This window comes from Amblyraja radiata, chromosome 5 (assembly GCF_010909765.2).
Source record: "Amblyraja radiata isolate CabotCenter1 chromosome 5, sAmbRad1.1.pri, whole genome shotgun sequence".
In the NCBI taxonomy this organism is placed as follows: domain Eukaryota; kingdom Metazoa; phylum Chordata; class Chondrichthyes; order Rajiformes; family Rajidae; genus Amblyraja; species Amblyraja radiata.
In genome coordinates this window covers 28,722,893-28,739,777 of record NC_045960.1, presented here as the reverse complement: position 1 = coordinate 28,739,777, position 16,885 = coordinate 28,722,893, and the positions used below count along the sequence as shown (strand labels likewise).

Here is a 16,885-nt window from a genome sequence, read left to right as displayed (position 1 = left end):
AGAAGTATATAAAATTATGAGAGGCATCGATAGGATTGACAGAACCTTTTTCCTTAGTGTGAAAATGTCCAACACTATTGGGCATAGCAGTAAGGTGAGAGGGGGAAGGTTTAATGCAGATGTGTGGGGCAAGATTTCAACAGAGAATCGTGGGGACCTTGAACGCATTACCTGCGTGGTGGTGGTGGTGGAGGCGAATACGATAGTACGTCTAAGAGGTAGGCAGATGGAAGTGCAGGGAATAGAGAGATATGGATGATGTACAGGCGGATGAGATCAATGTAACGCATCATGTTTGGGACAAACATTGTGGGCTGAAGGGCCTGTTCCTGTGCTGTACTGTTCTATATTCTATGTTTTTTAATACTGTAGTTAAGGTCATTTTTAGCCAGGACACATTTCTACAATTTGAATGCTACTAATCAAACTTCCATTTGCCTCAGCTCTAAAACACTCAACACTATTGACAGCAAAACCTTTCGATCATAGATTTAAAGTTGTTAATTAAACAACTTTGTTAATTAAACAATTCATCTTCTTAATGAGGGAATGTTCCACACATCTACCACACTTTGCCTATATTTATTCACTTTTCTTGCAGGATTTTCTGGCTAATTTTAAGTGCTAGCTTATACTCGTTATCATTAGCAAACATTACTGTATATCTATCCTACAATTCTTTCCAAACTCTCAAAAGCTGCTTGATCTGTTATGTGTAGGATTTGGAGATACAGGCTGGAAACAGGCCCTTCAGCCCAGCAAGTCCACATCGATCGTTGATCACCCGTTCAAACTAGTTCTATGTTATCCCACTTCCACATCACTGGACACATTAGGAGCAATTTACAACATATAATTAACGTACAAACCCACACATCTTTTGGGGTGTGGGAGGAAATCGGAACACCTGGACGAAACCGATGCAGTCGTAGGGAGAACATGCAAACTCCAAACAGACAGCATCCATGGTCAGGATCGAACATCTATCATTGGCAAAGATATTGTCTACCTATCCGACAATTCCTTTCAAAATCTCAAAAACTGCTTAATCTGTTATACTGTGATCTTTATTTGCAACGTATAAGTTCATAAACATCTGGAGCAGTAGTAGGTCATTCGGCTCATCGAATCTACTCTGCCATTCAGTCATGGCTGATCTATCTTTCCATCTAACCCCATTCTCCTGCCTTCTCCCCATCACCCTTGACACCTGTACTAATCAAGAATTGTTAATCTCCGCCTTAAAGATACCCAATGTTTTGGCCTCCACAGATGTCTGCGGCAATGAGTTCCACAGATTCACCACCCTTTGACTAAAGAAATGTCTCATCTGCTTTATGAAGACGAGTCCTTTTATTCCGAGTCTTTGGCCTCTGGTCCTATATTCTTCCACTAGTGGAAACATCCTCACCACATGAGCTCTATCCAGGCCTTTCATTATTCAGTAGGTTTCAATGAGGTCCCCCTGCAATAAGGTCAACTGCAGCAAATATAGGCCCAATGCCATCAAACGCTCATCGTGCATTAACCCAATCCTCCCTGGGATCGTTCTCGTAAGCCTCCTATGGACCCTCTCTAACGGCAGCACACCACTCTTCTGATATGGGGCCCAAAACTGCTGCCAATACTCCATTAATATATGCAATGAATGTTTTTGGCCTTGACCTCAAATTTAGCCAAGCTGCATACTTGGTGGCTTAAACTGTATCTCATTTATAAGTCTATCAGCAACAAATAAATCTATTTTTATTAGCTTTAATTGTTCATGAAAGGCAATTAACATTTGCAATTAAAGGCAAAGCGACAATATTAACACTAGTAAATCCTTTATTATAGTGAAAACATCCCAATATGCTTCTGTGGAACATTTTCAAAAAAAGATTTCCGCTTGAAATAACCATTGCTCTTGTTTAGGACTGTGGCCTGCAAAATAGGAGCAAATTATAAAATTATGGAGTCCACAGTTGTTCCTAACAAATGACCATGGAGTTAAGCCTCCAACCGGTTCTCTGGGAAATTGAACTTGCCTGGCACAGTATAGATGAGTCTTGTGATCTTCATTTACGACAGAACTTTTAAACATAATAATTAGGGGTAATTGGCAATATTCTAGTTGAAAATATATTATATTTTCATTGGGCTGATGGATAGATCAGCCATGATTGAATGGCAGAGCAGCCGATGGGCCGAATGGCCTAATTCTACTCCTATCACTTATGACATTATGACCTACAGATTCAGGGACAGTTATGCTCCTGTCCCACTTAGGAAACCTGAACGGAAACCTCTGGAGACTTTGCGCCCCACCCAAGGTTTCCGTGCGGTTCCCGGAAGTTCCCAGAGGTTTTTTTCAGTCTCCCTACCTGCTTCCACTACCTGCAACCTCCGGCAACCACCTGCAACCTCCGGGAACCGCACGGAAACCTTGGGTGGGGCGCAAAGTCTCCAGAGGTTTCCGTTCAGGTTTCCTAAGTGGGCCAGGGGCATTACTTCCCAACTGCAATCAGGCAACTGAACCATCATACCACAACTAGAGAACAGTCCTGAGTTACTATCTACTTCATTGGAGACCCTCGGACTATCTTTGATCGGACTTTACTGGACTTTATCTTGCACTAAACGTTATTCATGTTATTCCCTGTATCATGTATCTGTTCACTGTGAATAGCTCGATTGTAATCATGTATAGTCTTTCCGTTGATTGGTTAGCACGCAACAAAAGCTTTTCACTGTACCTCGGTACACGTGACAATAAACTAAACTCAGAATATGCCACTCGGCCCCCTCGTTGCTGCTCCACTATTCAACAAGATTGTGTCAGAACTTTTCCCTCAGCACCATTTTCCTTCACATACACCAACCCACATCTCCTTGAATCCCTTAATATCTAACAATCTAATTATCTAGAGCTTTGATTTAACTGCTGGTAATTTAACGTTCAATCAGAAATTAATGAATAGAATTATGTCATATCAACCACATTACTCGGCTCTCTGCATAATTCCAAATCTGCCTGCCCTTTGTCTTTATTTCAGTGAAGATTAAAAAAGGCAAAATGTGTTGGACAGCTTAAGATATAGTTGCATAATAAATGAGCCAACATTTAATAGGCTTTCTATACTTGATATTGAGAAGATAGGATGTACTGCTGATGAAGTATCAACAGATTATACAAAATACTTATTAAGCCGTCTGAAATTGAAAGCACTCCTCAAATCCTGGGTAATAGTGTGAAAATCAAAATCTGAAGCCTCAGTTTTTGTTCATAATAACAATAGGTTGCAGAACTCTGTTTTGTCCCAGTGTCAGTCAGATGGTTCCTGATGTTGATGATTTTGCCTTGTCTTTATCTTCAATATTTGTGTTGTTTATGTGAATATGGACACTCCCTTCAACACCAGTCGCAACCCATAATTTTGCACTGTCAAACTGATCTTCATTTGTAGCTTTGGATGAAATGACACATTGGGCAGATCCATTATTTTTTAAATTGGTGTGCGGCTGTCCCGGACGTGACATTGACAAGTGACTGGGGTTGTTATTGGCTTAGAATAGGCCATGTCGCCTTTGCTTTTGGAAGAGAAAGAACTCCATTGAAATGATGTTAGGAAGAATGCCACAGTCGCTGCAGTGCGCTTAAACACAATACTAACAATGAGCTCCAGCTGTTGATTGTGTTGCTTGAAGAGATGGGAGCAACAGGATATTCACTTCACATCACAAATCCCTTTTTCATAATTGATTTTTTTTAAAGTCGGAGAATAAAAATTGACTTGCTAGGATGCTTGCTTCAAATGTTACCAGTATTTGACTTGGCCTCACAGTTTCATCACAGTCAGAGTCTTACTGTGAAAATAGGCCCATCAGCCCAACTTGCCCACACCGGCCAACGTGTCCCATCTACACTAGTTCCACCTGCCTGAGTTTGCCCCATATCCCTTTAAACCTGTCCTATTCATGTACCTGTCTTAATGTTTCTTAAAATTTGCAATAGTACCTGCCTGAACTACCTCCTCCGGTAGCCCATTCCATACACCCACCACCTTGACTGGTGGATAACATTTTGTGATTTTTTTGATGAGAATTAGCAGACATGTCAATTCCTAAAATATTGATTCTTTGATAATGTTTGCAAACTGTGCATTGGGTTTCCTTGTTTTTATTTGCTCGCTTTTGTCAGACCTCTCTGCGTCCATCTTGCACAAAGAGTGAAAGTGAAAATGCGGACTTGACCTTATTTTCACAAAGTTATTGTTGCTCTTTGCTGGACTCTAATTTAGCGGAGAACATTTTTCTCCAAAACTGTTACTCATCTGTCATTCTGCTGTTATTACTCCTCTCCTCAAATCATGGTCCATTTTAAAGATTTGCTCCCTTTTCTATTCCCAGTTCCTCTCCAAAGTCCTTGATTTTGAAGTCGGTAACAAAAATAAACTTGAACCTAATCCTTTATAGTATTTTTACATCCAATCATCTTTCCCGCAACTCCGTTTGCAACGCAATTTCCGATACTGCCTTTTTGCCCCTGCCTTTATACTGGGACTGCAGTTATCAAAGTTACACATGACAGAAGCAAAACTATCTATTCCCTTTCCTCATGATCTGAATGTAATCAGACTCCCTTAACCATCGGCTCTTGTACCCTCATACGTGGCTGTCCGTAAAATTGTCTTTGATAGCCCTCCTCTGAATCACTTTGAATGCTTGTCTACATGAAAAGTACTATATAAATTCACATTTTTGTTGTTGAACTCTGCTTTGATACGGTGCCTGATCATTTTTTTGTACTTGATGTTGCCCTGCCAAAATGAAGAATAACTGAAAGAAAATGAATAATAAAAATAACACCCTTTTTTTTTTTTAATAAGCTGCTCACTTTTGTACTGCTCTTCTAATATGCTACTCTGGAAGTGTTCCCTCTCCGAGTTGCATGGTCTGAGAAAATTTAAACATTGTGTCAGTTTTAAGCACTGACTATAAAGTAGAAACAAAGCTGTTGACAGGCTGCTGATAAGTTTGTGTTCCTTTTTTGCAGCAGGATTATTTCCCTTTAATCAAAAGGGATTTCAGTACGCAGCACTGTCTCTTCTCGATTGCAACAACTTGCTTCTATGTATTATACATTCACAACCTTAAAGCCCTCTTAAGGTTTTGCTGGCTACTCTGGATAGCATCTTCCAAAACCGAGACTTTCACTGCCAAAGGCATCATAGTGCGGAAACAGGCCCTTCGGCCCAACTTGCCCAAATCGACCAACATGTCCCATCTATACTAGTCCCACTTGCCTGTGTTTAGCCCATATCCCTCTAAACCTGTCCTATCCATGTACTGGTCCAATTGTTACTTAAACACTGCGATAGTCCCTGCCTCAACTACCTCCTCTGGCAGTTCATCCATACACCCACCAATCTCTTGGCCTTGGAACTTCCACTTTTCTAAAAAATGATGTTGGCATAGTAGTTGCAACTCATAAATGGAACTAGCTTTGCATTGATTTAGGAGGATTGTTAACTACCTTTTATGCATACTTGGTTTTAATCGTCACATTTTGTTTTCCAAAGATTGCTCCCTCAGACGGTTGGACTACTATATGTTGGCAATTATGAACACCCCTTTGCACAAATAAAGGTATGTGATTAAAGCTGTGATTTGAATTACATGCAAGTTTTTCCATCTGAACTTTGGTGCATAAAATCCCAAATCTACGATGAAAATCAAACCCAAAGCTATGTAACACTTTATATTGATATCAGAAGAATTTTAATCCAGTTATAATTGAATAAGATATTATTTATGAATATGCATTACTCTCTGTGCCAAGAACCAGTATGTCAATTTGAGAAACACACAATTGAAGATAAGTGGAGAAAGCCATTTGTGTAGGAAGGAACTGCAGATGCTAGTTTATACCGAAGATAGACACCAAGTACCTGTTCAACACGTCTGCAATTTCCTTGTTCCCCTTAATAAACATGATATTAAACAGTCCTTAATAAACAGATATAAACAGTCTATGCAACACCATTTCCTGCCTAATGTGAATTTCCTTCAGTTCCTCCGTCATCCTAGATCTTCTGGCCACTCCATTCTCTCAGCATATGACAGTCCCGCCATCCCGGGAATTAACCTTGTAAACCTAGGCTGCACACCCTCAATAGCAAGAATGTCCTTCCTCAAATTAGGAGACCAAAACTGCAAACAATACTCCAGGTGTGGTCTCACTTGGGCTCTGTACAACTGCAGAAGGACCTCTTTGCTCCTATAGTCAACTCCTCTTGTTATGAAGGCCAACATACCATTCGCTTTCTTCACTGCCTGCTGTACCTGCATGCTTACTCTCATTGACTGATGAACAAGGACCTCCAGATCCCGTTGTACTTCCCCTTTTCCCAACTTGACACCATTTAGATAATAATCTGCCTTCCTGTTTTTGCTACCAAAGTGGCTAACCTCACATTTATCTACATTAAACTGCATCTGCCATGCATCTGCCCACTCATCCAACCTGTCCAAGTCACCCTGCATTCTCATAGCATCCCCCTCACAGTTCACACTGTCACCCAGCTTTGTGTCATCTGCAAATTTGCTAATGTTACTTTAAATCCCTTCATCTAAATCACTGAAGTATATTGTAAATAGCTGCAGTCCCAGCACCGAGCCTTGCGGTATCCCACTAGTCACTGCCTGCATTTCTGACAGGGATCCGTTAATCCCTACTCTTTGTTTACTGTCTACCAACCAATTTTCTATCCATGTCAGCATTCTAACCCCAATACCATGTGCCCTAAATTTGCCCACTAATCTTCTATGTGGGACCTTACCAAATGCTTTCTGAAAGTCCAGGTACACTACATCCACTGGCTCTCCCTTGTCCATTTTCCTAGTTACATCCTCAAAAAACTTTTCACATCGATGACCTATCAAGTGATTGTTGTGAGATTCCTTGTAAGGCAACAATGTACAATGAATAAAGGACCCAAAGTGTTGGAGAACTTCAGCAGGTCAGGCACCATCTCTGCAGAACATGGATAGCTGACGTTTCAGGTCGAGACCCTTCTTCAGTCTTCAGACTGAAGGGTGCCAATCCAAATCACCACTTATCCACGTTCTGCAGGGATGCTGCCTAATCTCAGCAGGTGCGGCAGCATCTATGGAGCGAAGGAAATAGGCAACGTTTCGGGCTGAAACCCTTCTTCAGACTGATCAGCCTGAAGAAGGATTTTGGCCCGAAGCGTTGCCTATTTCCTTCGCTCCATAGATGCTGCCGCACTCGCTGAGTTTCTCCAGCACTTTAGTCTACCTTCGATTTTCCAGCATCTGCAGTTCCTACTTGAACATGCTGCCTAATCTGCTGTCATTTTGTGTATTAAGCAGCATCTGCAATTCTTTTTTTCTGTATTATGAATAAACTTGGTGAGGTAGCTTGTTCAAATTTCCAGGTGGAGTTAAACGTGACATTTTAAAAACATTTTTGCACCAGATATTCTTTTGTTTCCAGGTGAAAATGTTCAATAGTTAAAAATAACTCAATCGTGTTTTTTTAAATGGACCCTCCCCAGTCGGGAATAGATTAACATTCCCAAACTCAATTAAATGCACTAAAAGCTGGTGGTTGATTGAGAGGTAGGCTATTGTTAGCAGAGTTTAGTCTAGCTTTATCAATCCAGACTTAAGAGTTGAAAGATGTGCCCACAGCATGTGTTACAGATATTCTGAGGATGGAATATATCACTGGTACCAGAATTACATCAATGTATCAGCATTGAAGTTGTAATCATATTTCTCTCCTGCTGATGAATCCTTGTTATAGCTTGATGGATTATAATGAAACACAAGATGTATTTGTCTTTCACCTACATGTATGTTGGCTATCCATTCGCAGTGTGAAAACAATTTGTTGAAATTATCTGTTTTCATTGCTGAATAACAATGAACCATTTTGACATTGCATTTATTTAGGTAAAATTTTCATTGTTTGCAACATATCTGAATACATTGATCAAGAATAATGGACTTGGATCAATAATGCTTCACCATCTGATTTCATTATATAAGATTGTGGAAATGGTTTTATTCGAATGCGACTTTACAACATATTCGAGTTTGGAAGGCACGGTGATACAGTGGTAGAGTTGCAGCCAGAGACCCCGGTTCGATCCTGACTACGGGTGCTGTCTGTACGGATTGTGGACGTTCTCCCCATGACCACGTGGGTTTTCCCCAGGTGCTCCGGTTTCCTCCTACACTCCAAGGATTGTAGGTTAATTGGCTTTGGTAAATATTGTAAATTGTCCCCAATGCGTAGGATAGTGCTGGTGTACAGGGATCACTGGTCAGCTCGGACTCAGTGGACAGAAGGGCCTGTTTCCGAGCTGTTTCTCTAAACTAAACTAACAATCCACCGGTTATGATTTATTTCATAAAATTGGAGGATAACTTATTTGCCCTGTTAATTATAGAAAATAAGAGCTTCCGTTGCTATTCCAATACCAGAGTCAAGATAGGACCTTTGCCATGTCTTGTTGTGTTACCTACTAAGAAATTGTTAAAAGGTTTAGTTCCAGAAAATAAAGTATTGCATTGTCTTTGAAAAGATAATTAGTCTATCAACATATTTATTTCCTTGAAGCAGCAAAGCTCACATTTTTACCATTACTAGGTTATAGTAGATTTCAATGGAGGTTCAGGTTTCAAAGTATTAATAGTTCTATACCGCTGGTAGGATGAGCAAGCATCAATCATCAACAATTGAGAGGATGTAATGGGGGTTGTGGTAAATCTTTGGATATTTCAACTTTGTCGGCATGGTGACGCAGTGGTAGAGTTGCTGCCTTACAGCGCTAGAGACCCCGGTTCGATCCTGATTACGGGTGCTGTCTATACGGAGGTTGTTCGTTCTTCCTGTGACCTGCATGGGTTTTCTCCGGGTGCTCCAGTTTCCTCCCACATACCAAAGACGTACAAGCTAATTGGCTTTGGTAAAATTGTAAATTGTCCCTAGTGTGTGTAGTGTAGTGATATTGTGTTGTGATCGCTGTGGACTCGGTGGGCCAAAGACCCTGTTTCCGTGCTGAATCTCTAAACTAAACTAAACTGTCTTTGTCGATGCCTGTATTTGACTTGTTTATGGCTGATTAGAGTTATTCCAATGTCCTTTCCCAGTGTTTGCCATACAGTGCATTCAGAAAGTATTCAGACCTTCATTTTTTCCACATTTTGTTACGTTACAGCCTTATTTTAAAATGGATTAAAAAAATTTTTAAATCATCAATCTACACACAATACCCCAGAATGAAGAAGCAGGTGTTTAGAAATTTTTGCAAAGTAATTAAAAGTAAATAACTGAAATATCACATTTACATAAGTATTCAGACCCTTTGCTATGACACTCAAATGAGCTTAGGTTCATCCTGTTTCCATTAACTATCCTTGAGATGTTTCCACAACTTGATTGGTGTCCACCAGTGGTAAATTAAATTGATTGGACACGATTTGGAAAGGCACACACCTGTCTATATAAGGTCCCACAGTTGACAGTGCGTGTCAGAGCAAAAACCAAGCCATGAAGACGAAGGAATTGTCCGTAGACATCAGAGACAAGAATGTGTCAAGACACAGATCTGGGGAACGGTATGAAACATTGCAGGTTCTGAAGAGCACAGTGGCCTCCGTCATTCTTAAATGGAAGACCTTTGGAACCACCAGGACTCTTCATAGAGCTGGCCGCCTGGCCAAACTGAGCAATCTGGGGGAGAAGCGCCTTTGTCAGGGAGGTGACCAAGAATCCGATGGTCACTCTGACAGATCTCCAGAGTTACTCTGTGGAGATGGGAGAACCTTCCAGAAGGACAACTATATCTGCAGCACTCCAAGTCTTTATGGTAGAGTGGTCAGACGGAAGCCATTCCTCAGTAAAGGGCACATGACAGCCCGCTTGGAGTTTGCCAAAAGGCACCTAAAGGACTCTCAGATTATGAGAAACCAAGATTGAACTCTTTGGCCTGAATGACAAGCGTCACGTCTGGAGGAAACCAGGCACCGCTCATCACCTGGCCAATACCATACCTACGGAGAAGCATGGTGGTGGCAGCATCATGCTGTGGGGATGTTTTTCAGCGGCAGGAACTGGGAGACTAGTCAGGATCGAGGGAAAGATGAACGGTGCAAAGTACAGAGAGATCCTTGATGAAAACCTGCTCCAGAGCGTTCTGGACCTCAGACTGGGGTGGAGGTTTACCTTCCAACAGGACAATGACCCTAAGCGCACAGTCTAGACAACGCAGGAGTGGCTTCGTGACAAGTCTGTGAATGTCCTTGAGTGGCCCAGCCAGAACCCGGACTTGAACCCAATCGAACATCTCTGGATGGACCTGAAAATAGCTGTGCATAGACGCTCCCCATCCAACCTGATAGAGCTGCAGAGAAGAATGGGAGAAATTACCCAAATGCAGGTGTGCCAAGCTTGTAGCGTCATACCAAAGAAGACTGGAGGCTGTAATCGCTGCCAAAGGTGCCTCAACAAAGTAATGAGTAAAGGGTCTGAATACTTATGTAAATGTGATATTTCAGATATTTTCTTTTTAATTACTTTGCAAACATTTCTAAACACCTATTTTCACCTCTTCATTCTGGGGTATTGTGTAGATTGATGATTAAAAAAAAAGAATTTAATCAATTTTAAAATAAGGCTGTAACATAACAAAATGTGAATGGGTCTGAATGCACTGTAACTTGAACCATAAGGCATCATGTATACTCATGTGGTTAATTGGTTAGTATTCAGTCTTAGATATGTTGAGCCAGGATTTAAGTTGGAAATAAAAACATCCAAGAAAGTAGTTTTTACTTAACCTTCCATTTTCTGCAGTCTCATTATTATTTTACAGACAAAATTTATCATGACTGTATTTGCATGTAGTTCGATGGTAAATGACATTCAAACTGTACACCCCAAGCGGCAAGCTATCAACAAGTCATTGGGGATTTGTAAATATTTTACTTACCTCAAGTGAGAAATATACAGTAAAATTATCAGTAGCAGCTTAAAGTCCCTTTGATCAGCCACCAGAGGAAGATTAAGAAATTAAAATTCATGTAATAAGATGGAAGATAATTAAGGCACTGGGAAAGGGAGATAATACAAAGTTCAGTGGAGATCAGAAAAGCTATATCAATAGTATCCGTTTACCTGATTGAGCCTTGGTAGCTTAAGAAGAGAACTACTCGAGGAAAAAAAGCGATCCCCGCACATTAACACACTATCGTATATCCACTAGGGACAATTTTTACATTTACTAAGCCAATTAACCTACATGCCTGTACTTCTTTGGAGTGTGGGAGGAAACCGAAGATCTCGGAGAAAACCCACGCGGTCACGGGGAGAATGTACAAACTCCGTACAGACGGCACCCGTAGTCAGGATTGAACCCGGGTCTCCGGCGGTGCATTCGCTGGAAGGCAGCAACGCTACCGTGACCGCCCAATGTTGAGAAAAATGTGAAGATTTATATAATAATATAAATGTGTTCATTAAGTAGTATTGAGTGTCAGAGTAAATGTGCACATAATTAAAAGCCTTGATTTCCTGACCCAAAGACCAATCAGTGAGGATGTGGGGCAAACATTCTCCACTGGTACCCCACAAAGATCTTCAAAGCAGTGTTGTGAAGTCACAGACAGGAAACATTGACCTGAGAATAGAAAGATTCGAGAAACTAGAACTACCAGCTGAGTTTTATGAGGAGGGGTTGGGAGTGGAGGGCACGTAATCCCTCATCGTAACTCCTCATAAAATAAAGATCAAACTTCAAACTGGTAAGTACTCGTTTAATCTTACTATTTTACTTTGGAGTCACGTGAGTGACTACGTGAAGATTTTAAAGCTCTGTGACTTCATGCCGTGGAACGAGTCCATGCGTCACACAATACATCAATTGACCAAGGATGAGTAAACATAATCATGCATTCAGACATGTCATAGATGTAGACATGCTGATGCTCTTCTATGAACCAATAATCACAATAGTAACCGCTGTCATCCAAGAGGAACTATAGACAGAACTAAATGAGTTGGCAAATACCCCCGGACTGGCAATGGGTTTGTACAATGTATTGAAAGATCGTTCGTTTGGCCACCCTGGAGACACTAGGATGTGATACCGTAGAACGTCCATACCCCTACCGCTGAACTGTTACAGCCGTAGTGGAGTGAGATGCTAAAAAGTCAGTCACTCCTGCATAAGCCAGAACCCGTTTAACCTGGAGATAGTCTATACTGATACCTTCTATGAGGTTTATGTAACTGACAATATTGCTAGATCCATGCCCCTAAGGCTCTAAGTGACCTAACGTATAGTAGTAGATGACCACACATAACCGAAGGCCCATGGGGTATGCCCAAACTGTAGTTACAGACCTGATGCGCCTGGTCTACACTGCTTGACTAAGCCACAACATAAATAGTTATTTGTCTGCCGCTGTAACCATGCTGACCAGTGACGCTATGCAATGACTGGACCCTATGCGCTGAACCAGTGCCATGAGCATAACCACAACCACTTTAAGTGAGTTAGGCCAAGGACAGGGATGAACCCGAGGGCTCACTCGCAAGCGGCGTCAGCACAATGTGAACATTCCATATCTCTGAGTGCCTAAGCCTGGGAGGTTTGAGTTGAAGATACCCTTCATGAATCTGGATATCAGAGGGTGAGACCCAACAGGGTGTGTCCTGCTTCTAGCAGAATATGATGAGAAGGCACATTTGGCACAGATAATGGTACTATAACTAATTATGTCAAAGACCCCATTCGAAAATGACCTCCCAGTCGTCAGTATCCGTGCTGTATATATGTCTCCGAATTAATTATGCATAGGACGGCTGAGCCAGCAACTCTATGTTAGAATTAACCAAATAAGGTTCTTATATGATTCCCAACATTAGCGGGAACCATGCCTGCATATATCTATAAAATATATATCTACTGGTGAATGAGCCTGGATGCAACATCCCGATCTAGTGTTCCATGTCATCGTCATTAAAATACTAGTGATCCTTCATCTATTCTGATTTTGACATTGATTTAACATGATGCTACACTCGTGCCAAAAGAGGTTAGATAAAACATTCCTGGCTACCTAGACTTGATTGCACCCAAGTGATTAACCTATGATACCACCAAAGCGTACGAGTTTGGACTTTAACATGCTGATTATGCATATACGCACAACCCTTAACCCACAGCATGCACCTAGTGTCTAAAGGTAGCCGATACCATAGAACTGAAGAATAGGTATTTCATGCAAATCCCATCACCTCCGTGAGTAGAGATGGTATTAGTAATTTCATATCTTTAAGTCCTCGCATCTGTTTGTAATATAACTGAAGATTAGCTGACGAAAATTTAAGTGGAGCAATGCTGAATACTGTTCTTCCACCATAGTGACTTTCATGGAGGTAAATAACGAGACCTACTTACCAGCGTCTCTAACTCCAGGTCCCTACCTTACTGGAGTTCTAGCGAAATTTCATTTGCAGACTCTGTCCATGTTGTCATTCCCATTAGATCGCTGATGCTGTTGGCCAAATTCTCTTCTAGTGGCTAGTCCGTCACTGACGGAACAGCAATTGTAGAGGCAAAGCACCATTTTCTCTCATGCTACCATCATGTATTAAGAATGGGACCCCGTCACAGTCATATTCCGTTCCTGTTTGGAGTCAATCCATACTAACCTTAAGCACTCTTTTAGAGTGGAAGTAATTTCACCTGAATCTGTTGTCACCATCCACCTCCTCAACTTGTCTGTGCATGCATCTGTACGCACCATGTTTTGCGACTCCATCTCCCATGGTCTTATAATATATATGGATCCATCTTCATCCTTTATACATCCGATTAGGAGGACTTATGCAGTGAACCAGGTGTGCCTCAGGCATGTGTGCATGTATTTTAGCACCATCTCCATCACTGCGCTCAACCCAGTGGGAGGAATGGCAACCCTGAACCAGGCGTTGCTTCAGGCACATGTGCATACTCCTGTAGCACTCTCTCTACCACTCCGTCCTTTGAGTGGGAGGAACTTGCAACCCTGAACCAGTAACTGCTGCCTGACATGCCTTTAGATGGAGCGTTCTTTGACTGCGACGAATCCCAATCTCGCCTGACATAGATGCCCAAGCCTTGGCACTCACTCTGAGTTGGGTTTGTCCGGTTGCTTCCTTCAGCAGCCGCCAGGACTAGCTGTGCAAATCGATGCTCTGTTGGTATCCTCATTCCCCAAACAGGCTGCATGTGCTAGTGACCCCGAATCCTGCTCCTTTCCGATGCTAACGCAGTCTACAGAGAAGGACTGGAGCGCCTCTGGCCCCCGTACGTCAGACATAGTGGGAGAATGCTGGACACAAACCTGCCAGTTATTTGTCATGGCCGAAGACATTTACCTGAATGAAGACGCCCCTCCCAGTTAACGAGAGATTTGATCACTTAATTGATATTGGCAATTTGGGGAAGAATCTTCCACAGTCCCTTAATGAGCGGATTAACCATGACGCCACCATGTATAGCTCGCACAGGTGACTGATAATTAAAGCTCAACAAGGCTTTCCAACCAGTGATTAAGACTGCCATGGCAGGTGCAATTCTATTACCCAATTTGTTGGTGTAAGTGGCAATAATCCTCTCTTGGTATAATAGTGATGACGTGACCTAGTGACAAATAAATGCCCACCCTGATAGCCATACTTGAGAAGAATACACTATAACTAGACCACACAACCTATGTTACAGAACCCAGACTCACGTACCTGCGTAGATACCGGTGGTCTTGAGGTAAACCCAAAGGCCCCTGATGGAGGTCTCATTCCCGTCCTTGATTTGGAGGGTAGAACTGCCGAGGTGCGTGGATAGTATATTTCCCCTGAAGGCCAGCTTGGGCCTAGGCCTGAACCCTCTGCCCACAGAATCAGTTCCCTGGCTGCTACCAGCTTTAGAACTACTACCATAGGAGACTTAACGGTGATGTAGTCGTTAGTAACGTGAGGGGATCTCTGGTCCCCCCCCCTACCCGGGGTATACTGGACTCTAATGTAGAATGTGCCCTGAAATTAAAATACCTCTGACACACTCCCAGTGTTGGGACCAGACACACACTGACCCTATGCACTCCTTTCCACTGAGGGAAGATTTGAAAGCAGCCCTGAAAACAGGCGCTGCCGTAGTCCCCCGAGGACCTGCGCTGATATGGCCCTGATCCGTGGACCATATCAGGATGTGTAGAACATCCATAATGACGGAGGGGAACCCTCCAGGCCGGCCTCGTCCTGCCCAGGCCCCTCTGACTCCGTATAGGATGATTTCACGAAAGGTCACTGGAGCATAGATCCTCACCCACGTGACCGCAAAATCCAACTGGGGTACAAGCGTCACTTCCGGTACATGTTAGTGATGCTGAAAACGCGCACTTTCACACCCGTTAAAAACCGCGAAAACGGCCCGTTTTTGAGCTGTAAATAACTGTGCCAGTCGGGGTGACCGTGAGACACAGTTACCTAACTTTACAGTCCAGAAGATAGATAAAAACGAAGGTAAATACAAGAGGGAGCTGAAGGGGCAAAAACAGCGGAAGTGGTTAGCGGACATTCGCCGTGGAGATATAAAGATCGAAAATATCGGGAATTATCGCGTTTGCTCGCTGCATTTCATCAAAAGTAAGGCATTATTAACGTTGTTTCTTTATTCATTTGTTATATGAAAAGTTTTAAAAGTGAAAAATCCGTCAGTAAAATTGCAAAATCGCCCATGGTTTTCAGGTGGGTTTTAACATGCAAAATGAAAACTGACAATTATCCCATTCCTTAGCTTGCATCTGAGTAAGATTTATTTCAAAACTCATTGATAGTTTACGATTATTTAAATGGTAAATGTAGCTTCAGAAGAGTTTTCATTTTGCATGTTTGCATGTTGCATTCAGCAGCAAACCCGACGGCCACCCACTACTCGCATACCGCGGTCTGTAGCCGGCATCCCCGCGGTGCAATTGGTACCCCGCGGTCCGACCGGGTTACCGTTGTAATATCCCACAGGAAACTCTGCGAGAAGAGTTTCCTGGAACAAGGACAACCTAAGAAGTAAGTTTAAACTTACCTGTAGGATTTTAAACTTACCGGTACAGGAGCTGCGCGCCTGTCCAACCGGTCGCTGCGCCATGCGTTAGACGTAATGACACGCATGCATGCTGGTGGGCTCTTCACGTAGTCACTGACGTGACACCGAAGTAAAATATAGATACATAAAGCTGGAGTAAATCAGCGGGTCAGGCAGCATCTCTGGAGAAAAGGAATAGGTGACGTTTCGAGTCAAGTGACTTCTTCAGACCAATATTTTAATGTTTTGTATCAGTATGGATTTTCAATAAGTATTTTATTTAGTACAATCCACAACACAAAAATGTGTTGTACCTATCTCAGTTTAATTGCTAATTCTTTGGTCAATTAACTTTGCCATGCACTCTGTACTTAAGGGAAACAAAAATACAGCTTTCATATTGTTGATGGCAAAGTCTGGCTTTGAGAATTTGAAAGTAAGTTGTAGAGAGACGTAGTCTGGAGAATGTAGCAGAAACCATCAATGCATCAAATCATGTGTCTGGAAATGTTTAAATTGATATTTCAGCACCACCATCTCAAGCACTATTAGATTTGTATTCTGTTTCTTTCAACACATTTGATGTGCTCTGATATCCTTCAAACATCAGTAGTTATTGTCCTGTGGTCCGACTGTGCTTGATTTTCCTCTGTGCAGGGTTTTATACATACTGTGACCAGTGAAATTCCCACAGGACCAGACATTTAGCAAGATGCAGCCCAGCTGGATTGTGCCAGTGAGTTTCA

The 16,885-nt window shown here is 42.1% G+C and overlaps 1 protein-coding gene across 1 annotated transcript in view; it reads left to right on the top strand.

Annotated features, from left to right (window-relative positions):
- The window catches only part of rngtt (RNA guanylyltransferase and 5'-phosphatase), a 289,586-nt gene that overhangs the window by 244,495 nt on the left and 28,206 nt on the right, over positions 1–16,885 (top strand). The window contains exon 14 of the mRNA XM_033020853.1: positions 5,562–5,628. Coding sequence (XP_032876744.1) covers positions 5,562–5,628 — 67 coding nt within the window. The remainder of the gene's footprint in view (positions 1–5,561; positions 5,629–16,885) is intronic.